Source organism: Podarcis pityusensis (assembly GCF_964106645.2).
Source record: "Podarcis pityusensis genome assembly, chromosome: 2".
Taxonomy (NCBI): Eukaryota; Metazoa; Chordata; class Lepidosauria; order Squamata; family Lacertidae; genus Podarcis; species Podarcis pityusensis.
In genome coordinates, this window is record NC_138029.1 from 80,515,237 (window position 1) to 80,542,106 (window position 26,870).

Genomic DNA, 26,870 nt, shown 5'->3' on the forward strand with positions numbered 1-26,870 from the left:
TCAGCAGGGGGTCGGTCCACTGTCCCTCAGACCTTGTGGGGGGCCGGATGATATTTTGGGGAAAAAATGAACGAATTCCTATGCCCCACAAATAACCTAGAGATGCATTTTAAATAAAAGCACACATTCTACTCATGTAAAAACACCAGGCAGGCCCCACAAATAACCCAGAGATGCATTTTAAATAAAAGGACACATTCTACTCATGTAAAAACACGCTGATTCCCGGACCGTCCCTGGGCTGGATTGAGAAGGCAATTGGGCCGGATCCGGCCCCCAGGCCTTGGTTTGCCTACCCATGCCCTAGTATGTGGACCAGTTCAATTAAACCAAATTCTTTCCCAAATGCATTCCTACAGACTGCAACTCAGGGCCCCCCTCCCCCATTTTTGGTTGGTTGCAAATCTGTCTCCTTTTTACAAAGTACTATAATCGATTTGACCCCTATGATGACCTTTGACTACATGTTTTCTTGCATGTTAACATTGTTTCACTATTTTTTACTTGGTTCAGCATGTAAAATTGTTGAAAAATTGTGCCAGTTGTGAGCATGGAGATCTCTATGCTGGCTGCATCTTCCTATGCATATTGTAGAATTTTCTGTCCCACCCTTTTAAATGTTGCATGTGATGTATTTTTATGTAATTATGGGCACCAGGAATATGCTGAACTACATAATTTGTTTTTTGTTTCAGTTACAATGATGAATAATGAACTTGGAGATTTTAAGTAAGTAAATAAGTTCCCAGGCTGTATGCTGATTTGTTTCAGCATATGATATGCTAATATATACAATCGGGATATTGAAGGAATTTTAATTAGTTCGTAATCCATCATGGCCTCAGTACATAATGATGAAGGCTTGTGTTTATTCGTCCCCATCGAAATTTACCATGTCCTGGCCAGGGGGAATCTTGGTAACAAAAAAAATGTGGTTTAAAGAGATCAGATAGTCATGGGGGAGGGGTCCTACAGCTTTGACATATTCCTAGCATTCAGCCTGGGCAGCTTGGGGAGCCAGGATAACTGGGATCGAAACTGAGATTTCCCATGGCTCATTGACTGATCACTAATATCCTCATCATTTGCAACTAATAATGTAACGGATTAGCATTAGTTCCAGAGGTTTTTGTTTTTTGATCAGGCTGATGGTAAACAGCAATGGAAGGGCTGCTGGTGTTGAAGCCATTGAGTTTGCACTTGGTCACCATGTGGAATGTGGAATCCAAAAATGTCCTTTAGGGAATATACAGGAATCAGGTTTAAGCAAAGCTTGCTTCGAAAAAGAGGATTAATGATGGTTGAGTCCCCATCTCCAACAACTCAAGAACTGGCTGTTCCTTGATAGGTGGAAGTTCCTCTATAAACAGGACTCTAGGTTCTCCTTGAATTGGCAAAGGTGCTAGGCAAAAACTTAATAGAAAGCCAAAATACGGTTAACTTGATTAGCCACTGTTCAGGGTTCTGATGCAATGCAGAAATTCCTATACTCCTTTTTGTGGCTGTACCAGAGGCAGAAAGGGAAATTCATGGAACCTCAGGCTAGCCTAGCCTTATCCTCATAATTCTAAACCATGGCTTTGTGCTATGTGAGCTAAAACATTTTCCAGAATCGTCCCTCAACACCCCCCCTATAACCTGTCTCCCCCTCCTCCCCCCAGCATGATCTGCATGTCATTTTAGAACCAACTAGAAATGCTGACATCGAAACAGAAAGGATCCCAATATTTTACTTCAAAAGTCAAATTCTGAGCAAGCTCCTTTGAAAATGGCAGGTTTCAATGGGCCTGTTTGACAGTTGTTCTTAATCCAGATTTGTACATCCAAGATTTTGTCTGTTTCCAGTGAGAGAATGCCATGAAATATTGGATTTAGACTGGAAATCCAGGTCTTACTATCTGCAGTTGTAGGGTATCCTGCACATTGCACAAGGAAATTTATATGCAGTTTGGCAGGACTACAACTCAGCCCTTCTGTTTCTACATCTCTCACCTTCACAATCCATTGACTAATTTGTGGCTTTTCAAAACTTAGCAGTGAATATCTATAGCATCTATATCAATATCTATCTTCCATGCAGTTTTATTCATTTCAGTAAGAACCCACCAGGTAAAATCCTAACAGAACAGTGCTAAGGATAACAGCATGTCCACATGAGTGCGAGAGGCCCAGTCAAAACACAAACTTGATTTTTCTGTGGCTGAAAATATGTGTTTAATTAGAATAGTGCAAGGGAGAGGAAAAGGAAGGTCTCATGAGAATAGCCCAGGTGTATGATCTTTCCAGTGACACATTCCCCCAACCAACCCTGGTATAACAACTGGCTATTCATAGATGCTGGAGTAACATTCAAATAATATATTACCAAGTTAAGCACTAAAAGAAAGGGGGGGGGGAGATTTATTTAAAAGCCGGCTCTAAAGATAATATTTCTAGTGGCAGAAGAATGCTATTTATTTTACATTTACGTTTTCCATTCTCTTCAGAAGTTCCCAGCAGAAAAAGAATGTAGGCCGCACTCTGAACTGAAGGCATTGCAGGCAAGTTCACAGATAGCAAGCAGGCGTGTAAGTCCTGAAGGAGAAATAACGAGGATAATGAAATTAGATGAACGTTGTATTTTAAGGTCAAAATTACTAAATGGCTCCATTTTTCTACTCTGAGTTTGCCACATAAGCCTGAAATACTGGAACTAAGCACATTCATACTCCCCTGCATATTCAAGTTGTCCATGATATTTATCTTTTCTATATATGCAGGTAAAAAGGTAAAAGGCAAAGGGACCTCTGGAAAGTTAAGTCCAGTCAAATTTGACTATGGGGTGCAGCACTCATCTCTGCTTTCAGGCTGAGGGGGCTGGCGTTTGTCCACAGACAGCTTTTCTAGGTCATGTGGCCAGCATGATTAAACTGCTTCTGGTGCATGGAACACCATGATGAGTGCCAGAGCACATGGAAACACAGGGGGGCGGGGGGCGGGTTGTGTGTGTATATATCCTGATATCAAACATACGTGTGTGTGTGTGTGTGTGTGTGTGTGTATTTCTGGAAAACTGGAAACCTAACAGGATTATCAGCATACTTCCTTAAAACTCTTTCACATTAATTTGCATGTTCATCTAGACAAGCAAACACCTATTTACCATTCTCATATAAACCCCAATTATAAAATTAAAGTGAACATATTTGTAAGCCACATAATCACAGCAGACACATAAACAAAAGATGCAGAATCAGCCCCTATTGTGTGTGCTTTAAAAATTATTACTGCCATGAAAGCAGTTTTGTTTCTACTGTCTAAGACAGCAAGCCCATATGCCAATTTCTTCCATTGTTTTTCAGCCTTCATTTCCCTCCTTCTTTTATATTGCTATACTTTTCTGTTTTGCCCACCAATCAATGTTCCTCGCTTCAAAAGAATGTTTTCCCCACAGCTGGTGGTTGCTTTTGTTTTTCAGATTTCCTTATCACTATGAATGTTCTGTTTTATTGTGATGGGCTATACAATTTTTAAGTGGGCATGGAAACAGAGCTCTCTGTTCACTGTTAGCATAGTCACAAAGTTAGGCTGACAAGATAATGAGTGAGTTCATATATAATTCTAAGCCATGTTTTGTTTAACACATGGTTTATTGAATAAACCTCAGAACTGTCTCACAGATGATCAAACAAGCCATAGTTTGTTTCTTCAAAGTTACTTTGTTTTCCAGCTGTTCTTGCCTCATGCCTCTGTAGATTTGCAAGTACAATGGTACCTCGGGTTACATACGCTTCAGGTTGCATACGCTTCAGGTTACAGACTCCGCCAACCCAGAAATAGTACCTCAGTTTAAGAACTTTGCTTCAGGATGAGAACAGAAATCGTGCTCCGGCGGCGCGGCAGCAGCAGGAGGCCCCATTAGCTAAAGTGGTGCTTCAGGTTAAGAACAATTTCAGGGTAAGAACGGATCTCCGGAACGAACTAAGTACTTAACCCGAGGTACCACTGTATGTGCAGTGGGTACCCAAACAGACCATGGTTAACAAGCTTCCTGGGTTGGGATGTAATGCTGAACCATAGTTAAAATAAGCCATGGTTCATGAGCCAACAGGAAACTATGGCTTCACATCATGGTTTATTGCTGGAAACAAACTGTGGTTTGTCTGTCAGACAGGGTTCAGATATTCAAACAAATCACACCTTCACAATATCTCAGTGTTAAGTGTGAACCCAGGTCAATAAATACATAGAATAGAAAGTGTTCTACAACATATAATTATTTGAAAAATATATAGTGTATAGCACAAGTATTATATTCTCTGTTTTTACCACCATAGAATTGCCAAAACCTGCTAGTTTCATTTGACTTTGGTACAAAAAGCAACCTCAAAATTTCAAAGCACAAAGGGAATTGAGGTGGGCCAGATCAGTCTAAAAACATGTTTTGAACAAAAAGAAGTAATAGGGGAATCATGTTCAAAATATATAAAACCTACAACTTCAGAAAGTCTGTTCCTACCATTAGATAAGTGCTTTCTTTCACACCCTCACAATCCGGAAATGTGTGAGCTCATCAAAAATTAGTGTGAGAATATTCTTGGCATTTTTACCAAACCACACTGTCAGAGGTAACTGAAGTGCTTTTCAGAACATGAACGAACAACTGGCAACTGCAATAATTATGCAGTAATTATCCTATATAATGTAGAGGATAAACTGCTTGCTTGAGATGGATCAGAATTAGACTCCTGAAACCAAAGACAGCAGAAGATTCTAAGCAGGAATAGCAAGCATAGTGTGAGGGCAAAAAATGGCATAAATTGGCATCATTTAAATCCTAAAGACATGTTTCATATAATCACCCTATATTCAGACAATTCAGGAAATGTTTATGAAGAGGGGAATCCTCTTGCCCTTAGGCTTCATGGAACAGTTTTTGTTCACCAGTATCATTTGAATAATTCAATAAGATGGTCATTGGAATATGGGCACTTGCACCAAAGAGTCTGTACAAATCAGATTCAGAATTACTTACTCCTATTATGGATAGTTGAAAATGAGAAAAGCAGGAAATACTGTAAGAATTTGTAAGTCTGTTCAGTTCTAGCTCCAATGTTGCAGTGGAGTACTGACCTTCCCCAAGATATCTTGCACGTTCAGATAAACAGAAGCAAAAACTGATAGTGAAAGGGGAAGCATCAGACTTTGCACTGATGTTGGATGAACATGTTGAGGCAGCCCAAGTGGTCAGTGTGCCTACTTTCTTTCTCAAACACATTGTATTTTAATTCCAAGCATACTTTCAGCTGTTGCCTTTCTATACAACAGTGGAAAACATGGCTCATAGCAAAATTACAACGTATTGTTACAAGATTTTGGCGTTTCCATTTTTATTTTCTTCTTCGTTTTATTTGAGTCAAACCCTTAGAATAAGTTCCAGATCTACTTATTACATTCCTACTCCACCCTTTCTGTAAAATGATGAGGTTGACACCAAGAAAATCCACATATAATTAACAAGAAAACAATGTAACAATAAAACCAAAGAATGAATATATACAAAAAATCTGCAGCTAATTAAAAATAAAAATCAGATTAGAAACACATATTAAAAGAAAGAAAAGCAGGGGGAGGGGAATAAGCCCTGTAGACCAGCATGGTTCTGACGTGCTACATCTTCTTGCCTGTGTCTCTTCTGGAATTCCCCAGAGGGATCTGGCTAGGCACTTTGGGAAACAGGATGCAGGGATGGGTGGCTTTTGGGGTGTGTGGTGTGATAGGATTGGGGAAGGGCACAGGCCAGGATGGAGAGGCTGCATGGATTCTGTAGGGAGAAGCAGGATGGTTTAAAAAAGATAGAGGGGTGTGTATAGCAGAGAGAATTATGTGCAAGAAGCAGAATACAGGCAACTCCTAATCTTCCCACCCTGACTCACCTCCATGTCCAAACACCCCGTGAGCACCCTACAAGCTACAGACTGGCCCTTTCCATTGGGTGTACAACCCCATCCAGAAGAAGTCACCCAGGTCTCAAGACTTGCAACACATAACACCTCTTGGAGGTTTAAAAGCAGAGGCGGGATGGCCAACTGCCGTGGATGCTTTTGTTGAGATTCCTGCAGTTGGGCTAGATGACCCTTCCAACTCTACAATTCTATGATTCTATTAAATGCATTGTGTGCCCGAAACATTATTTCATAATGTTGTATTGCTGGTCAAGTTGCTGAAAAAGACAACAGCTCTTTCTGGCAATAAGATGGAGCAGGGTTTGAAATGGTTAATGCAACCTGGGCTCATTTCGTCGAATGATGAATACTGCTGTGGTGAATTCAGTATTCTTAAGGTAAATAAATAGATAAATGACTCATGCAAACTGCTTGAAGTAGTTCAAAATTTATGGCGAATCGGAGGAAGCAGTTGTGCAGTTAACTCCTGCTTCTGCTGTCTATAGTGAGACTGTAACGCCTAAAGGAGGCTGGCTTTTCTTGTAGCTGAGTTGCAGATGTTGTGAGCTCCAGGAGCTCTTGTTTGGAATTCATAGTCCGCACGGACAACCCTCGTCTCCTTGTTTCTCCTTGTTTTGAGCTGCTCTGGGAACACACTGTGACACTGTTGTTTCATTTCTAGGGCTGTAGTTACTTTCCTTTCCTATTAGTGCAGGAACTCATATCAAATATATTTATAAACACAAAGTATGGTTGCTAAACCTCTCCCAGTAAGATTCTGAATAGACTCAAGAAAAATGATTAGTTTTCACGGTGGAAAACATCATTTTTGGGGTGAGCCCATTACAGTTGTGGTACGGGAAGTGGGGCACTATTCCTGGGTCGTGGCAGATGCTTTCACATCTTTGCTACTGCATTTCTCTACTTAATACCTTTCCTGTTCAGCTCCAGTGCAGCAGTGGCACCCCACCTCACACACTGCAATAATCCCTTTCTAGGACTGGAGTTCACTGTGCTCTCAGTGATGCCACTGGGAGAATTATTATTGATTTTATTTCAACAGTTAATATGCAGCTTAATTCCATACTCTATAAGCAGTGTACAGTAAGTTTGCAAAAGATGCAATATAGATAAAATCAGTTAAAATAAACCATAAAAACTTACCTGAGGTGCCTTTTGAAATACAAAGGTCTCCACCAAGTGGCAGAATTTCAACTAAGAGGTGGTCTATCTTAACTCAGCCAGGAAGAAGTTCGTCAGCACTGGACCCATAATATTGAATGCATGGTTCCTGGTGGATATGAGTTGCATGTCTGTGCCATGGGGGTGGGGTGGCTACTAACAGGGAACTAAGGAATCAAGTGGTCCTTAAGGTATCCTGGAACCCAAGTTGTTAAGGGCTTTGTTGTCAATTAATATAAGAATGATGGGCCTGAGGGACTCCTCCTATATTTTCTTCCATCATAACAGTATTGGTGACAAGGACTATGTTCATGAGGGGTGTACACAGTTGAGGTTAGGGCCCCAGGAAATCATGGGGAAATGGCTGGTCAGATTCTCAGATTCTCTACATTTTCTGTGCCTCCTGGTGTCCCTAGGGCCTTCTAGTTCATGTCTGTTGCAGCATTTAGGGCCTAGTGAAGGTCTAGTTGTGAGGAGTTGCTGCCATTTTGTTTGTTTGGATCAGGGACTCATTCCAGAATTGCCGAACTGAGACCATTTTGACTGTCAAATTCAGATTCCAAAGGGATCAAAATATAGTATGTTCACCCCTCCCCCACTTGAAGTTTAATGCCCCATCTGAAGTTTAATTTGAAATTTAATGTGTATCAACTTGGGAAACTGCTTCAAATTGATACACACACACACACACACACACACACACAGGCAGCCTTCCAGGGCAAAAGCCTTCACACACAGTTTCCACAAAGTAAAATACAATATACAAAAGCAAAATTACAGACACCATAAATACACTCCATGATCAAATATAGAAAGTTAAATCTGAAGAAGAAAGAACTGTGTATTTGTCTGCCAACTATTATTCTTTTAAAAACCAAGGCTTCTAAAATAAATAAATAAATAAATAAATAAATAAATAAATACCAAATGTTTTCAAAATATTGCTTTTTATTTTACTATGTGTATATTTTATGAATAGATAAAAAGGCTACTTTCTTGTTTCTTTTTTTTAAGGGGTAGAGAGGGGAGGCAAAAGACAGAGAAATGAAAAACATGCATCTTGGAGTTGGGTGTCTATAACACTTGGACGATATTATGATTAATTTTATATGTAGCTTTCCAGATGTTGGAATTTTATCCCATTTTAAAACTATCTCTAATGTCTAACAGGATATGTGCAGAGTATAGCCTTTAACAAAGTTCTCTTTCATAAACCTAGGCTCTAGTTGCAAAACAGAATCCAGGGAAATATTTCTGACCAGGAGCTGAGTGAGCAGAAATTCCAAAGGGGGGAAACGCACGAGAGAGAAAGAACGAACCCAATAAAAGGCTGGATTTTTGCCGCACTTGTTTTGGAAGATTATGGATAGGCACCGAGTGCTACATTTCTGCTCGCTGAACACAGCCCTCTTGGTGCTTATTTGGATTGGCATCTCCAAAGCTCAGAAGGATTGCACAGGTGTGGAGTGTAAGCAGCTGGAAAATTGCATTGAGGAAGTGCTTGAGCCGGACGAGTGCTGCGCCTCTTGTCTCCAGCATGGCTGCACCTGTGAAGGCTATCAGTACTATGACTGTGTGAATGTCGGTTTTATCAACGGCAAGGTCCCTGAAGGGCAGTCTTACTATGTCGACTTTGGAAGCACAGAATGCTCCTGTCCCAAAGGGGGCGGCAAAATCAGCTGCCAGTTTATGCTCTGCCCAGACCTTCCGCCCAACTGCATTGATGCCGTGCTGCCCGCGGACGGGTGCCCTCAGTGCGGGAGAATCGGCTGCCTCCATGAAGAGCAGAAATACGCAGCAGGACACACGTTCCACATGCCTCCGTGCAAGGTTTGCCACTGCCCCAATTCTGGAGGGGATCTCATGTGCTACCTGCTCCCAGACTGTAATGAATCCACATTAAACCCTCATAGCCCATCCGATACCGGGGACACCGAACCAGAACGGCACTATGATGATTCCTATAGTTATGACCAGGAGGCACCAGAAGGAGACACCACTCAGGTAGAGCCACCTAAGAAGTTCTACAGTTATTCGGCTCATACAGAGCAAGAGAGCATGGGCCAAGAGCAAAGTGAGGATTATGATTACCTTGCAAGCAGCAGTGTTACTCCTCCGTCATTAACTCATCCTGCTTCAACGACAGAAGCTCTGCCACCCACGACCACAGTTGCTCGTGTTCTGCACTACCCTGAAACTAGTCGCGCCACTGAAAAGAGTGAGGAAAGGATTTCTACGACAAGCACGGTATCAACCCCCAAAGCACAGCAAAGGCATCATCGAACAACCATTGCTAACAGCGTTAGGAAGGAACAAGCTGCGGTTACAACTGAGAGGCCCAGAAATATGGCAGATGTGGAGAGGAGAAAGCCAGCCAACAGGGAGAGGAATGAGCAAGAAGAAAATGCCCGCTTCAAAATCAAGCTAAACATGAAGAAAGACAACAAACAGAAAGAAAACAGGTTGTTGGTCCTACAAGAGTCCAATATGACTCAATCGCATGGGCTAAACTCTTTGCAGGAGAAAAATGAGGAAATTAAGTTCCCCAAGGTCAAGTTCAATCCAACACAACCATCTCCCATTGCACTGAAAGAAGACAACAATAGGATATCCTTAAAACAGCCTCAGACTCTTTATCATTACACATCTGAAGAGGACATAGATCCCAACTCTGTTCAGACTTCCCCCAAGTTATCAGAAGGTAAGATTTTGTATTCAAAACCAATAAATCAGATTTTGTATTCATAACATTAAATGTTTCAAAAGAAATAGAGCAGAATATTGGTTTTGCGTGCCTTGTATGATGTCAAACATAGCTCTAATCTTCAAAACTATCGACTCCTTCTCAGTGAGTGGCCTCAATCAATGGTCAAGTCTTTGTTCCATTGTGGCCTATTGTTCTATTAGAATTATTTCTCAGAGTGAGAAGTTTAACATCTGCATTATATATATATTTTAAAAAACAACCATGAATAATTGTTCGTTTTTGTAGAACTTTCATTATTGTATTCCTATCCACTCTACTTTCCTTCATAGATTGTTCACAGCGGCCCAGTTCATACATCATCCTAGTAAAACCACCAGATGAGGGTGCAGAGTATGGCCTATGAGTGGGATATGGCCTGGGCAGAGTCCTGATGGCTGGATAGTGAGGCATGGTGGGGCACATTTGGTCCCTGGGCATGATGTACAGTAAACCATGGCTTATGTCTTACTATAGAGGTGGCTAATATGTGGCCCTCCAGAGGTTGGAGGTTTGACTACAAGTCCCATCTACCCTTGACCACTGCTTATGCTCCCATCAGTCCCAGATGGGAGTTGGAGCCACCAACATCTGTAGGGCCATAGGTTAGCCATACTGTTGTATGGAATCTGGCCAGTGCTATCTATAGTTATGCATCTTCATTAGAAATGTTCAGTCTGAGAAACTATTCACCTGGTTATAAATATCTGGTCAAAATGCTAAATGATGGCCTTTTTAAAATAATGTTGCTAGTAAACCTAGTGACAAGCACAATGCTTATAGAAAGTTAAGTCAATCTCCACATACTGTTGAATTTGGAACATACTATCTGTTGTGACATTTCTATGCATTATGGGATATCCTCTCAATATATAACACAATTGTCTAATGAACTGTGTAGAGGGAGTATCTATCTGACAGATATGCAGATCTGTTCATGAGCTGTTTGTTAATTAATGTTTGTTAAATGGTTACAATTCTAAGCGGTTACAATGTTTTGTGATTAGCCTCTACAGCGTGTCAATCAAAATGACCATTTGCTGTAGTGGCTTACCATAGTACACACAAAACTCCCTGTTATCTGTAGCATCTAGCCATGAGCTGGTGGGTATTTCCTTTTGTTAGCGATATGAAGTGTGGCAAAGTAGAAAAGAGGTAAAGGTTGCCTTATTACTACATGACTGTGCACTGATGACAATCTGTTACTGATATGGCTGTAGGTAACCTCCACCCAGTGTATTTGAATAAAGTAAAGTGCATATACATAAGTCTGTGCTCTAGAATACTTTGTGGAACTGCAAAAATAATTTGTCAGTGGTAATCCACGGTAATCTAATTTCCCTTAGAGTAGTGAAAGCTAAGGCCACTGATGTGAATAGTGACCAATATGTAACACAGTTCAGGTTCATTTTCTGTCAGACTTTATGTCACCTTTATCATGGCATTAACATATTTCTTAATAAGCACACTACCATGTTTATTTGTACCCACATTTAATATCTGAAAAACGTCCAGGAAGCCCTGATTATTTTGGAGGCTTGACTTTGCGTTGCATTTCTTCACAGTAACAATAAGCCATAAAGTGATCCCTTCCTGTTCCCACTCTGATAAGATGAGAACTGAGATCAGATCACAATGGCTCTTGTCCAAAATAAACCATATCCATGATCTAAAGATTGGGACGTCTGCCTCTCCCTTTCCTGCCAATCTGAGAGTCCCCATGCTTGTGTTTCTCATTTGTTTTGTTGCCAATGCTGACTTAATCAGTCACAATTGCCACCCTAATCAGACGGAGACCTTATTCCAAACTGTGGTAAAATAATATCCTGAACTAGGTCAAATAGCCTAGTGCCAAAAAGATAAAATGCATTCATTTGTACAGTAAATGGGCTGTATTTCTGGCTGGTGTTAAAGTTGGGAAGTTGCCACTTAATGACTTACTGGAAATCAACACATGCAAGTAAAGGAAAGTAAAGATTCAGGTTTGTATCCAACTAAGGTTGGAATTAGATATAGTTTGGAACATGTTATTGCCACCAAACCAGCAGCCTTGTTTGTCCTGTACTTCTCATTCCCCTCAAGAACCTGTGCTATTATAAAAGACACGATGGCATGTCACAACACTGTGAGTGTCCCTACCCCTGCAAGCAGCATCCAATGTAGCATGAGGGGATGGAGTATAGCATGATGACATCATGTCAGACATTACTTTGATGTTTCCAGGGGAGGGGAGGAGCAGGAGGAGACATGGAGAAGGAAATCATCAGGGCTGAGGCATAGTTGGCCACTGAGTAGAGGTCAGGAGCCAAGAGTCAAGCAGAAGATCAGAGCTGAGAATTCAGAGCAGTAGAACAAGTTGAGAGTCAGAACTAGACAGGCATAATATAGACTACTGTTGTCTACACAAAGCCCCAGCCTAAACAGGAAGTCTCTATAGCATGGGTAGGCAAACTAAGGCCCGGGGGCCGGATCCGGCCCAATCACCTTCTAAATTTGGCCCGCGGACGGTCTGGGAATCAGCATGTTTTTACATGAGTAGAATGTGTCCTTTTATTTAAAATGCATCTCTGGGTTATTTGTGGGGCATAGGAATTTGTTCATTTCCCCAAAAAAATATAGTCCGGCCCCCCACAAGGTCTGAGGGACAGTGGACCAGCCCCCTGCTGAAAAAGTTTGCTGACCCCTGCTTTATAGCCTCTTCCTGGCAAAGAAATCAGTGGCAAGCCTGTTACTCCAGCACCTTGAGATGCTTTCTGCCTTGGCTAGGTGTAGCCAACCTGGTGCCCTTCAGATGTTTTGTTGGTCTGCAACTCTCATCAACCCCAGCCAACATGGTCAAGGATGATGGGAGCTGTACTCCATGGACAACTGGAGGGCACCAAATTGGCTACTCCTGTCCCAGGGAAACACTCTCTGGTCTGTAACCCTTCTGGCTCACCACACAGGGCAGCTGTGTATAGAACTGCATGTCAGCATCTGACTTAATTTTGGGGGTAATTTTGTTTAGTCTTTACCAGGAAAACTTCTGCTACAGCACTGTTTCATCATCAGCATGTTAAAAAGGTGTTTCTTTCATACGCACAGTATGTATATACTCAATCTTAAGCAACACTGCCATGTGATGAACAGTGTAAAGCCCTCCCTGCTGCCACAGAGCCCCCCCAAGTGAAGCAGCCTGCCTACAGTCACCTATACCAAAGCGTGCAAGGGGCCTGGTTCATGTTATTCTTGACCCTCAAAAAAGTGGGGGGATTTATGTGAACTAGGCCTCTGCCTGATGGGTATCTCATAGAGGGTCTCATAGACGTTCATGGTGGGTGTAAGATACACACATGGCTTTTCCACTTAGACATAGTAGTGCAGTTCTGGAGTGACTGCATTAACCAAGGTAAACACATGGTTATTTTTCTGGATAGCATGAAAGGAAAACAGCAAATGTAGTTGGGTATAAAGTGTTAGCAAATCTCAGTGAATCTAAAGTTCACCGAGAAATATAAATTGGTACATTAGGAAGAAATGGATGCACTTTCTGGCACTGAAAACATCCATTACCACTCTCACATTTACAGGATCTTGAAATAGCTCTGAGCGCTAGAACTAAGTCATTCAACTCTTTCAGTTTCCTCCATTATATTACAATCATGGCTCCAAGGTAGCCGCGATGACTAATTTTGGCATCATTTGAAAAGTATCTGGTGATGTTTTGTGGATATTACTTTTGCTGACACAGACTGGATAGGTTTTGTGACAGCACCAGCAAATTTTCTAAACCATAGACTTGAACCATATGTTTTTTTAAGAGGAAGGCGGAGGTTGCCAGTGCCTCAGAAAGTGGGAGTTCTGTAAGTCCCACCTAACCTATCAAGCTATCATGCTTTCTGTCAGTTCTATACACTCAAACTTAGTCATAAAGCTATCCTTCATCTGTATTCTACTTACATGGGTCTTGCCAGCCATGATCGCTAAATAGAATATTGAAAACACAACAGTGGAGGACCATCACCCCATTTTAAAGTTTTGTAGACGAAGGTAGGAAGACAAAAGCTTGGTGGTAGAACATTAGCCTTGCATACAGAAGGCTCCAGGTTCAAATCCTGGGGCTAGGTATGTCCCCTGCCTGAAATCCTTGGAATTTCGGATTGGAATAGATAATATTGAGCTAGATGGACTGGTGGTCTGCCTTAGAATCATAGAACTGTAGAGTTTGAAGGGACACTGAGGGTCATCTAGGCCAATCCCCTGGAATGAAGGAATCCTACTCACAGCCTTCCCTGGGTGGGCTTGAACCACCAGCCTTCTGGCTACCAGCCAGATGCACAAACCAATTGTGCCACCTGAGGCCTAGATATAAGGCAGCTTTCTATATTCCTATACGTTTGGCTGACCTACAGTGTACTGTGTGGAGACAAGTGTAGGGCTGCCATACATCCAGAATTTCCCAGACATATCAGGATTCACCCACTGAAAATAGCGTAGAGGCGGAATTTTCAGAATTCAGTGGGGGTTTTTGGTTGTTTTTTTTAAAAATCTCAACTTTTTGAAATATGGCAACACTTCTTCAAAACCATGGAATACAGGATCCAAACTTGGCCCTTTGCCAGAGAAGACTTTATATTTGAACATCAGCACTTTGAACCATGCTTAGTAGTGAACCAGCAGCCAGCAAAACTGGTGAGATATGCTCTCACCATCCCATTCCAGTTAAAATTGTATCAACAGCAGCAATCTTTAAAATTCTGGGCAATCTTCAAAGGCAGCCCCATACCGTAGTCTAAATGGGCCACTAGCAGAGCATGGATAGCTATGGCTAGACTTTGTATGTAACCCTTCTTATTCAGATAGACATGAAACGAGTGCAGCAGCTGCAAAAGACCGATGATCAGAGCTGCACAAATGACAGGAATCAAGGCATTCGTTTTCCATTTTGAAAATAGGTGATATTTACACACTTTTAAAACAAGCAGACTGCAAAGGATCTAAAAAAGCATCTCATAATTAGGAATGTCTTCTGTCATTGTTGGGAGTGGGACCAAATTACTGCCTGGTAATGATAGTCGCTTTAATTGGGGGTAGTAGTGACTCATATGAGTGCATCCATATGTGTTTCATGATTAAACACACATGTTGAGGGTTTTTGCCTTGGTAACTCCTTGAGCTAGTATGAGCGGAGAGTTTGAAAGAAAATTGACAAGCTGGGAATGGGGGGGAAATGGGATTGTTAAGACCACATCTAATGCGAAAGTTAGTGCAGATGCTGGAATTGCCTTCCAGTGCCTTCCAGAAACCCACAGTTACTCACTGACAAAAAGCAATGAGATAATTGTTTTAAAGAGGGCAGTTGTTAAGCTCTCTCTTTTTCTCTGTTGGTTTAAGCAAGGTGAAATTAATTAGCCACTTCTAAATTAATGGTTTCTAAAGTCAGTGAAGAAGGTAGTCTGTTTAATAATTCTGATGACAATACAACCATGCAGGGGGCTTTGAAATTTCTCAGGTTCACAGACGTTTAATGGGTGAATACATTTTTCAGCTCAAAGGTTTGCGATGGAAATGTATTAGCAACCACAGAGCACAGTGTGGTGTGGTCATTAGTGTCAGAGAAGGTTCTGAGAAATCAGGGGTCATATCCCCACTCAGACAAGAAGTTCACTGGGTGACCTAGGGCCAGTCACTGGACTCCGCTAGATTGGTAAAGAAAAAGCATTTTATATGTGTTGTATATGCGATACAACACTGTGACACCAGATAGCGCTATGGAGTCCCATCTTTCTCTACCGGATTTCCCTGTATGAGTTTACAGTGCTTTTAACTGAATCGCTTCGTTGACATGTCTGGATCCACCCACTGTCTCTCAGCCTAAACTATCTCACAGGGTTGTTGTGAAAATAAAATGGAGGTTGGAGTGGGCAGGTGAGAGAGAAGGACGCTTGCCACCTTGGAGAAAAGGTAGGATGTATAAATGTAAATATAAATTTAAATCACCTAATAACTGAACTTCTGTTAAATCTTATGAATATCATGAGTATAATCTGTATCAGTATGGGATAGTTCAATCGGTAGAGCCTGAGATTCTTAAGAGGATCACGGATTTGAGCCCCACATTGGGCAAAAGACTCTTGTATTGTGGGGGTTGGACTAGATGACCCTGCTGGTCCCTACATGCTTTTGATTCTATGAGAGGACATCAGGGTCTGCCATGTGCCCTAGCTGCAGTGCTGTGCAACCCAGTATGCTTTATCATGTATACGTCAAGTTGTGTTGCTTATGCATATACAGTATACCACTTTTAAGGGTTATTTGATGGAGTACGACTTGCTTTTGAGTAGACATGGCTAGGATTGCCCTTGGCAGAGTTTTAAATGTTGCATGACTGGTCTCTGCACACACTTATCTGTCTCTGTAATTTTATTCTTGTTTATAGAGCTTGAAAAATCCATGCATGTATTGAAAGTTTACAGAAGAGCTAATCTACATAAATATATAAAGATAAGCTGTATAAGTATGCATGCATGAGGAGACTCTTTTCACAGCAGAAACTTTGCAAAGATTCAAACAGATGATTATATTTCTCCTAAAGTGGGAAGCAATGCTGATCTTTCTGTTCTTATTATTAAGTTTCCTGGCAAATAATGATAATAATAATTCAGATGTGGTTGATTCCTTCATGCCTTTGGTTGAACATCTGGCTTTACTACTTAAGTTTTTGTTTTTTTAATGTCTCCGCTTGGTATTCAGTTTTCATCTTCTGAATCATGTGAGCTTTTAACCTGTAGAGTGTCACACCATAACATAATGTAGCTTGGGTTTCCCCTCCCTCTTTTTGTTTCCTCAATTTCCATTTTTCTTTTAATTTGGTATTTTAGTATGGTAAAAGCACACTGTATTATCTCTCTGGAAAGAATAACACTGATGGGCACGGAATAAGTTAAGAGATAATGATTGAAGTAACACTCAGAAAAGGCAAACACAATGCAAACTTTGAAGCAATGCAGGAAGCTAATCACCGAAACCAGTGAATGCAAATTGCCCTTTGTTTGTTCAGGTGGGCTGATCTGAGACAATAGAGACAAATCAAAGCAAGAAGTTCTGAAGATAATGGGGATGATCTGCATTCCAGCGAAGTCAGTGGCAAAGCTGCCATTGATGGATGACACCCAATGGAATCAGTGCCAACGCCTGTAGCAAGGGCGGGCAAAAGAACCTGGTGACCACCTGCCACATCCTAGCCAAAGGATGGCCCCTTTGCCCTTGGAAAAAGGAGCACTGGAGGTTGCCTATTACTGAGTCAAATCAGTGGTCCATCTAGTGCAGTATTATCAATACAGTATGACTGACGATAGTTCTCCAGGATTTTGGGCTGGGATTGAACTAGGGACCATCTGATTGCAAAGTGGATGCTCTGTCCCTGAGTTACAACTCTTCCCTTAGGTCAGGTACCAGCGATGAAAGGAAATGCAAGTTCTCAACATAAAACCCATGTTTTATGTCACACTCACACATTAGCCAAAGATAACATTGAGATACCATCCCTGCCCCACCAAAACCCAGAGATGACAAAAAGTACCAAAGGTTGTTTTCCATAAAATATACATTTAGACTCTTAAATACACATGCAAAGTAGATTTGGGCAACATTATAAGTGACAGCGAAGTTTCCTGGTGACCTATACAAACCTCCTCATCTCAAGGATTTGGCTGCTCCAAAACAAATACACCTGATCTCTCTTATTCTAGGAGGCAGGCAAGTCAGAAAAGGAAGCAGGATGACAAGAGCCTGTGGCATGACTTAAGGAGCTGAGAAGAGACACCCCACAGTGGCTTTATAAAGACTGTCTAAAAATAAGTATTGCCTCCCAGGGCTGTCAGTCAGGGGGGAAAGTGGTTAGGCAGGCGCTGCAACATGCCTGAATTGTTTTACTTTTGCATGAGTTTTGAATGCATTTTCCTCCAACCATCCTGCCCACCCCGACTGTCTTACCCTGCAACTGTAGGTAGTAGCATCCAGTGGTGGCTGCTCAGTGCTTCCTGTAGCTCCCTTCTTCATTTTCCTCCCGATACATCTCCTGCTCTCCCTATCCCACCTGAGCTTAAGGGGCAAAGGTTTCAGTCCCTATCCCACTGCTGTGATTTTTTTTTTTAAACGCCAGTAGGGCGGTGTGGTACCTTTCTGGGAAATGCGGTCTTTGCAGGATGCCTGACATATTTTAAGAACCATGTGAAAGCTACATTTGCTAGAGCATGCATCTCTTCATTAATGATGTTTCTCACCCTAGGGATGAGAAGATGAGGAAGGGTGCGAGAAAGACAGCAAGAGAGAGAAAGCTCCTTCTTTTCTGCAACACAAAGTCCTTTATGTGGGAGAGAGGTGGAGAGTTCTTTCATGGCTTAGGTAAAAAGGAACTGGGTTCAGGACAGAACTGCTCACCCTTATACTGAAGGCCAACTTTGCAAACCAACAACATTCATATTAGGAGCCTAACTATTGCAAAACTTTGTCACTAATTCTCAGTGTAAAAAGGACATGAACATACAGCTAGAAACAGAAAGTTATGTTAGATGAGGAAAACTATGTCTTGTTCTTCAGGAAGGTGAATGGATTGACTTTTTAGAACCAAGGATCTAGTTGATTTTGACCTATTTGCCAACAAAATATTTCCCCCCATTTGGTAGTGTTCTTGGTTTGGTATTTGGCCAGGTTCACATGAACCTTGCAGATTGCTTAAATCAACTATTCTTTGCTTGCAGATCCTTATGACATGGTGTACCTCTAGGTTTTCACAATGTTCTTTAGCTATGGCCGTAGATGTAAGCAGAGAACATGCGTGATTTGTTGTAGGTATGAATGCCTATAGCTATGGTCCTTGTAATTGGCAGGCCCTCTCCCTTTCTCCATACAGATCCATCCAGTAAATACAAGATCATTGACTTTTATGGGAAAAGTAAAAAGGAAACCAATGTGTGCATGAGGGGCACATTTAGCTCCAGATCCTGCCATCCCCAAAGTCCTGGGTTAGAAAGAATGCTCCCCATCAATGCTACAATTTTTAAAACAAAGGAAAAAACAAAACACTCCATCTGCTTCCTCCAGCTGATCTTATTTCCACTCCTTCCCAATATTTCTATCTCCCTCTTTTCTTCCAAGCTGTGCCCAGTTTCACCTCCATGCCTTGGTGGCCATGTTTGGGCAGGTGAGCTTTGCTGTGTTACATTCCTGGAAGATATGTCTACCTATAAAGGGCATTGCTTAGATCATGGGGCTGCCATCGTATATCCTGACAGTTTGATTATTTTGTTTTCTACTGCTCTACCTTCCAAGAGAACTAACCAACTTTCTTTCTTTCTTTCTTTCTTTCTTTCTTTCTTTCTTTCTTTCTTTCTTTCTTTCTTCAAATTCTTGTCTGTGTTGCTGTATCACTCGTGGAAACGTTTTAAATACTTCTGTTTTGCCAATATTCAGACCCATCCTTTTCACCCCAGCAATACATTAGCCTTTCTGCCGTTCCCAGAAGAAAAAAATGCTAATTAGTACATTCCATGAGGATTTGTTGGGAACATTCAGAGTGAAGTACAAGTAGCTACTCAGCTCAGAAGGCATAAATTAATTACTTGAGCACGTTTACAACCAAACGGGTGGGAGGCAAGACTGACTTTGGCTTTATTCAGTTCCTTGCTTGGTGCATTAATATTGCTCCAACCTTGTAAGTGTCACAAGAGTAACAAAAAGGGGTAGTTATTGCCATGCAGTATGTCCTCTTTCTTCATCCTAAAAAAGTCATGAACAAAGTTGGGAAGATAGAACAGCTTAGAAGAATTGTTCTCAAGTTTTATTACAGCTTTCCCATCATTTCCTATATGTTTTCCCACAAGACAATGGGTGTTTGTTTGTTTGTTTGTTTTGATCAGCAGAACTTGTTTAATCTGCTTGGTTACACTGCTTTAATTTAGGATTGCATGTACTTGGAGCAATCTTAAAAGCAACCAACTAATTTTGCTTGAATTGCATTCATGACAATGGAAGAAAATACTGTTTGCCCATCATGGTGAGCCATAAAGAAATGGTCTACCATGGATGAGCAGCATGCAAAACCTCTGCTAAATCACCCCTGTTTTACTCCTTCCTTTCTGGAGCTGCACACAACAAACTGAGAGCCTCGATGTGCAAACCAGGACTTGTTGTTTATCCCAATCAGCACTTTGAAAGTGCAAAGCAAAACTCTTCCCCATCACCAAACAAAGTGCAAGCACTGGTTTGCATGTTGCAGTAAGCCAAAGTCTGTGGTTAGTTGCTACTGGCTCCAGGAGCAAAAGGATGGAGTTGATTCACCAGCATTAACTAGCATGCTGTCCATTCACAGAAAGCCATGGTGCATGTATGTAAGGCATACTGGGATGCGTGAATGTGTTCCATGGTTCACAGAGCTCATCCACACATTGCATCAGTATATTTCCCCTGTATCAGAAAGAGTGAAAATGAAAAATAAAATAAAAATTGATTCCCACAAATGTCTGCAAGAGTTGAAAAGCAGTCCTTGCATATCTCTGATCACCCCACTCCCTGTGCTGGTATAGAGTACCCACACAGCACGACAGACACGTCTTCCATTACTCCTGAAATATGTTCAGTATGAGACTTGGATAGGCTATATGGGAAAAGAATATACTATGAATGTGGAAAATGCCTTCCTGGGTGCCTTTTGTTTTGTTTGTGGATGGCAATCAATTTAGAGATGGAACATAGACAATCCCTCAGTAAAGGAGATGTTTAATTTAATTAACCACCCGCTGTCAAAAACTCTTCCAGCAAAACCAAACATAATACTGGCAGGAAGATATTATGTAAAATATTTACTCCCACGTGGTTATGATTTTTTTTTAATCGATTCAGTGCTTATTCATGTGGTAGATAAAAGCCATACCACATCTATACCAAGGCTGAAATCCTGTGCCTAGGAATTTGTGGAATTGTGCCAAACCAATAGCAGGAGTACACCTTCAGCATTTAAACCCATGGTGGGAGGGAGCTGAACTCTTATTTCTCACTAATTGCGCCCCCTCGCCCAGCTTGTCTGGAGTTTTGGGTTGGGTTGCCATCAGTATGCCGATGACACCCAACTCTATCTGTTGATGGATGGCCATCCTGACTCGGCCCCAGATACACTGACCAGATGTTGGGAAGCTGTGGCTGGATGGTTACGTGGGAGCCAGTTGAAGCTAAATCCTTCGAAGACAGAGGTCCTGTGGCTGGGACGGGACGATATGGGATTGGGGGGGGCAACTCCCATCTCTTGCAGGGGCGCAATTAGTGCCAGCACCGTCCGTTAAAAGTTTGGGTGTAATCTTCGACACCTCCCTTTCCATGGAGGCGCAGATTGCAGCTATAACAAAGGCGGCATTTTTCCATCTCCGCCAAGCTAAGCAGTTGGCTCCTTACCTCTCTTGCCCTGACCTAGCCACTGTGATCCACGCGACGGTCACCTCCAGACTGGATTATTGTAACTCATTCTACGTGGGGCTGCCCTTGAGACTGACCCAGAAACTCCAGCGGGTGCAGAATGTTGCAGCGAGACTCCTTACGGGGTCTTCGCTGCGAGATCACATTCACCCGGTGCTATACCAGCTGCACTGGCTCCTGGTGGAGTACAGGATCAGGTTTAAGGTGCTGGTTTTAACCTTTAAAGCCCTATATGGCCTAGGACCCTCGTACCTATGGGACCGCCTCTCCTGGTATGCCCCACAGAGAAACTTATGGTCTTCAAATAAAAACATCTTGAAGGTCCCAGGCCACAGAGAAGTTAGGCTGGCCTCAACTAGAGCCAGGGCTTTTTCGGCTGTGGCTCCGATCTGGTGGAACACTCTGTCACAAGAGACTAGGGCCCTGTGGGACTTGACATCTTTCCGCAGGGCCTGCAAGACAGAGCTGTTCCACCAGGCCTTTGGCCAGGGCACAGCCTGACTCCCTCCCTCGGCAATCTTCGCGGAGCTCTGGCCCAATGGTTGCCAGTGGCTTGATTTGAATTAATTTTATAATGAATGATTTTAGAGTGTTGTTTGTGCTGTACTTTTGTACTGTTTTATTGCTGTTAGCCGCCCTGAGCCCGGCTTTGGCAGGGGAGGGCGGGATATAAGTAAAATTTCTTCTTCTTCTTCTTCTTCTTCTTCTTCTTCTTCTTCTTCTTCTTCTTCTTCTTCTTCTTCCCCCAAACACTGGGAAATGCAGTTCCACAGCTGCAGTTGTGTAGCCAATAATGCATGGTTGTGTTTCATCGAACAAATGAGATTTGAGTGCACATAGCTCAGGGCAGGAACTGTGTAACACATGCTCACTCCTGAACAAAATAGGCTGGATCTTGCCATAGACAATATCTCTTACCTCTTGAGGGACTCTTAAATGGCAAGCCAAAAGTATCTGATGGTTTTACAAAGGCTTTCAGGTGGGGGAAAGGCTTTGTATTTCATTGACTATCACCAGACTGTCTGTTTTCTCCAAGATGAGTTGTCGCCCCCTCTGGTGCCACGTATGGCGCTTAGCCAATGCTCTTTGGAGAGATAGAAGTCATTACGTTATCATTCCAAACAGCAAACCTCTATAGCATGTTGACCCCTTCCTGCCTTTGTCAAAAACTCCTGAGGAACCATTGTTTGTAGGGCATTTTTTTTATCGTTGATTGTGGAGTGCATGCTTTGAGCCTTTCGTTATTGAATTATGTTACATATAATATGGCAAAGACTCAAGAGCTCAAACTTGGCTGTGTATTTTGCATTGTGACTGCAGAAACCACAAACAGGAATGACAAAGAATTTCCATGTTTTAAGGCTTTTCCTATTTTCTTTTTCAAATTGAAACTTGAAACTTAATTAGGTTGGAGGGAAACTTTCTGCCCCCAAGCATGACTTTAAGTGGTATATTTAGTTGTATAATGCTTAGGAACTTTTTTTGGGGGGGGGGGTAAATTACTTTAATTTGTGCAGCAAGCTAATTTGAGAGTGATAATTTGAAGTTCTTAAGATCCAAAAATAAGAGAGTTTCTGAAATGGAAGCCAGTGATGGTTTGAGGCTCCTTCAACATTAAAAGCGACTGTTACTCTTTGTACGAACAATGGCCAGGACTTTGTGCGGGTGCCATGTTAATAAACCATTGTCATGTATAAAATTGTGCAGACTTGTTTGAGTAGGGTCTGGTTTCCTAGTTTAAACTTTACATGTTGTAATCTAGGAAAATGAGGTGGGATGGGTCATATCTGTTGGCTCTGTGTCTGGCCCCATACACTAAATCAGTGGTAGGGAATATTTTTTTCACCTCTAGGGCCCCATTTGCTTGCAGATAGTCTTCTGAGACCATAGACCATTGATGGAAGGGCCACAGGCAAAGTTTTGCAGAGCAATGGATGTAGCCTGTACCTCTACACAGTAGGCTAAATTCCAGCCATGTGAATGTTAGAGGTTTCTACAAACATCCCAGTCTCTCTATTCAGGCAGGCAAAAGGCATTATCTTAGTTTTAAGACACACTCTAGCTAGGCAAAAGTCCTCCTAGAGGGTTTTGGCCCGGTTGGTGATGGATGTGGTGTGAAACTTATTATGGTCTGTTGAGAGTCCCAAGGGCCAGACTGAGAGGGCTGGAGGACCATATGAGGTCCCTGGGTCTGAAATGCCCTACTGGTGATTTAAATCTCCATAGACACTATCCACATGTATAGACAAGACGCACCAAGATTGTTGCTAGGTACTTAAAATACTAAGGGGCAAAAACAGGGTTGCCAAGTTGAATGAAATGGGGGGGGGGCAGGTAAGCCCCTTCCCACATAATTGATCACATGATGCAGTGCATGCACACCATTTGAATGACAATGCTCATCAACTTGGGGGGGGTTATATTTTATTGGGGGGCTGTCAGCCTCTAGGAGTTGGCTCCTATGGGCACAAAACTATAGGGCACAATTTTGTATCACATTAGCATAAAATCAGAAGTAAGCCCCATTGAGTTCAATGAGGCTCACTCCCAGGTAAGTGGCTGTAGTCTAAATTAGGGCTAAAGGTAGAGGAATGGATAATCTTATCCATGCACTTGAACACATCCAAATTAAAACATCTCAAGATATTAAACTGTACTTAGACCTTTCCTTTTTAGCCCCCTTCCTTTAAAATGTTTATTTCTCGTGACACATATTATTTTTGCTAAGAGTGCAGAGGGGATGAAAGATGAGAAATTCAATAAGATTAATTCCACTGCTCCCCACCCTCAAGTCTTTAAAATGCCAAGCAACATTCCACCCTCTCCCCACTTCTCCATTGGCCCAAATTGCTAATAAATCACCGCAGACAGCCTTTAATTTCCCAGCAACATCACCATCTCATCTCATTTGATCTTGTTGCAATAATATGTCTCTTCAAATAAAAGTGGCACACAAAAACAGCAGCAAGCCCATCAGCAGGTCAGAGCATTGCATAGTGGCATTTCCAGTTCCAGTGGCAAGCTGTCTCTATTTCTGGGCATGCAAGACGAAGGCAAGCGACAAGGGAAGGGAGGGTGTGTGTGGATAGGAGAGCAGTACAGAGTACTGCAGAGCTCCCCAGGGAGTGGATGATTGATGAAAGATGACTCCCACCAGGAAGTGACGGTGGGGCCCCAACCCGGAGACCATTTATTCCTTGAGCAAACTGAAGTTGCAGCTGCTGCCCTTCCTGGTTGTCATGTGCTCCAGTGGCTCCTGACCACATGACTAGACAGCTGATTAGTGGTCAGGCTGGGGCCTGGGTAGGCAGCAGTGGCAGCAGTGAGTTAGGCTCTTGGAACTCAGGCCTGGAAAAGCAGGTGTGGCTATATTGCAACCACCAAACTACAGTTGGATGTTTCTTGGGGTAGTAAAATGTGGTAGTAAAACCACAAGGATGTAGTGTCAGAAGAAGTAGGCTTTCTTGGGTCAGTTTTTGGCTCAAAAAGCCATGCGGCATTCTTTAAATCTCATTATATTAATATTTTGGCTAGGCGAACAGACACTCCAGTGGTAAAGACAACAACAAACAAACAAATTTCTTCAGAAAAGACTTTCTGATCACTTAAATTGCATCACTGGATCATTTTTATTTGGTGTGGAGGGAATAGCCCCAAATGCATTACCTTGGCTGGTGTCAAAAGCAAAACACACCTACCTGTAAAGTTAAGTTGGGGATATTTTGTGCCCCAGACACTTTTTGTGTATAGAAAGAAAATTGTAAATGGGAAATGGCTGAACCCTGAAGATAATGTTTCCTACTGTGCAGGTGACAATATCATTGAAAGTTTGTTGCAAGTCTACCTCTGTGCAAATTCTGCAACAAAAAGTGCAGTGGTGTGGAATTTTACCCCCCAGACACCTGGGTTAGATTCTGGAATTTGCTATCACAAGATTTATCAACACTGCCGACATGGGTTGCCATACGTCCAGATTTTCTTGGACATTTCAGCGATTTCTGCCCAGACACTGCTTGTCTGGGAAATTCCAGACGTATGGCAACCTTAATACCCACTATCTCAGATAACAAAAAAAGAGAATTGATGTGTGTGATGGATAGGACAGTCCACGGATAGGGCTACCAGTGGTTTGTCTTTGCTTGGAAAGGAGCAGCAGCAGGAGAGGGCTGTTGCCTTCATTTCCTGCTTGTGGACTTCCCAGCAGTATGCTGTGGGAAACAGATGCTGAACTCACTGGACTGGTCTGATCCAGTTATGTTCTTAACCTTAGATGTCAGAGCCAGCCCTAGGTAGGAAAACCTTATTTCCTCAAAGATTCTGAAAGCCAGGAATCCATGTCCTCTTTTATCTCTGTCATATTTTGAAACAGAGGCAGAAAACAGATGGGAGTAAACCATGGGAACTGAGTTTCTCAGCTTTGGGATGTGATGCTGGGAATGGCAAGGAATAAGAGAGCTGGGTTTGTTGCAGAGTTGGTGAGCATGCTTCTTAGGTTTGAGAAATGGGAGGAGATATTGTATTAGAGATACATAGAAATGTTGGGGGCTCCTGCAATGTTTCCTTGAAGCTCAGTTTGTCTAATTGCTAGAGTAGTGGTAGTCAACATTGTGTCCTCCAATTACCACCATTCTTGACTGTTGGATGACGTTGGACTGATGGGAGTTGGAGTCCAATATCATCTGGAAGGCACCACATTGGGGCCCCTTGAGTTCCATTCTTCAATCTCCATATCAAGTAATTTTTAATTCTTCCCATGTCCGTGAACCAACATTGTTTGCTTGCTAAGTACATGTGGAATCAGTGGGCTGATTTAGAAACACACCACATTTGTCCCTTGTTTTGGGGGAGATCTTGAACTAAAGTTGTAAGAAAAAAAGCAACCTTTATTGAGCTTTGGAAATTTTGAATGGAAGAAGAAGAAGAAAACCTTTGTTAATCTGAAATATATAGCATATTAAGAGTATGAGCACCCTGATCCACTTAAATTTAATATTGAAACAAGAAGCAAATGCTGTCTAAGAGAAGGCATAATGATGTCATCAGAGAAGCTCCTTATAATTCTAGATTCTCAGTCAAATCAGATACATCAAGAAACAGAGCTCTGTCTAAACCCATTATTTGGTTAAGATGCTAGATCGAAATTGAGATCTTTATTTGCTCCGGCATGATACTGAGTGACAGGTAAGGTGGGCTGTCTGCTCAACCAGAGTGAATTATCAAATACTCTCTCATTGGAAACTTAGCTTTATTACTAAATTTTGCAATCTGAGTTCAGGCGCCACATTGCTGTGAATTTAGCCAGGTTAATGAGTCTTTCAGATTTTGTCAGTTCTTTAGTCATTTCCAACTTATTTAGACTGCATCTTGGACCAAATATTTAGTGGCTTCCACCTCCTGTTTCAAAAACATCAAAGTTCCATGGATGATTATTATTGTAAAATGTTGATACTGTGTACCCAATATGGAATGATTTCCCATTGAAATCACTTGAATGGCAGGTAATGCCCGATCCTGCAGATAACAACATTTGCTCTTTCCTTGGTTCTGAATCAAAGCCTAGAAATAGTCCCTTT

At 42.0% G+C, this 26,870-nt stretch overlaps 1 protein-coding gene across 8 annotated transcripts in view; it reads left to right on the forward strand.

The window, feature by feature from the left end:
- The window catches only part of FBLN2 (fibulin 2), a 136,131-nt gene that overhangs the window by 31,552 nt on the left and 77,709 nt on the right, over positions 1-26,870 (forward strand). For 2 of the 8 annotated variants that reach the window (XM_080996717.1, XM_080996724.1), the window contains exons 2-4: positions 696-729; positions 2,487-2,567; positions 8,326-9,807. In XM_080996717.1, coding sequence (XP_080852843.1) covers positions 8,469-9,807 — 1,339 coding nt within the window. In that variant the 5' untranslated portion in view covers positions 696-729; positions 2,487-2,567; positions 8,326-8,468. Of the gene's footprint in view, positions 1-695; positions 730-2,486; positions 2,568-8,294; positions 9,808-26,870 lie in introns of those variants that run through there. The other 6 variants (XM_080996719.1, XM_080996718.1, XM_080996723.1 and 3 more) reach the window with 4 other exon arrangements.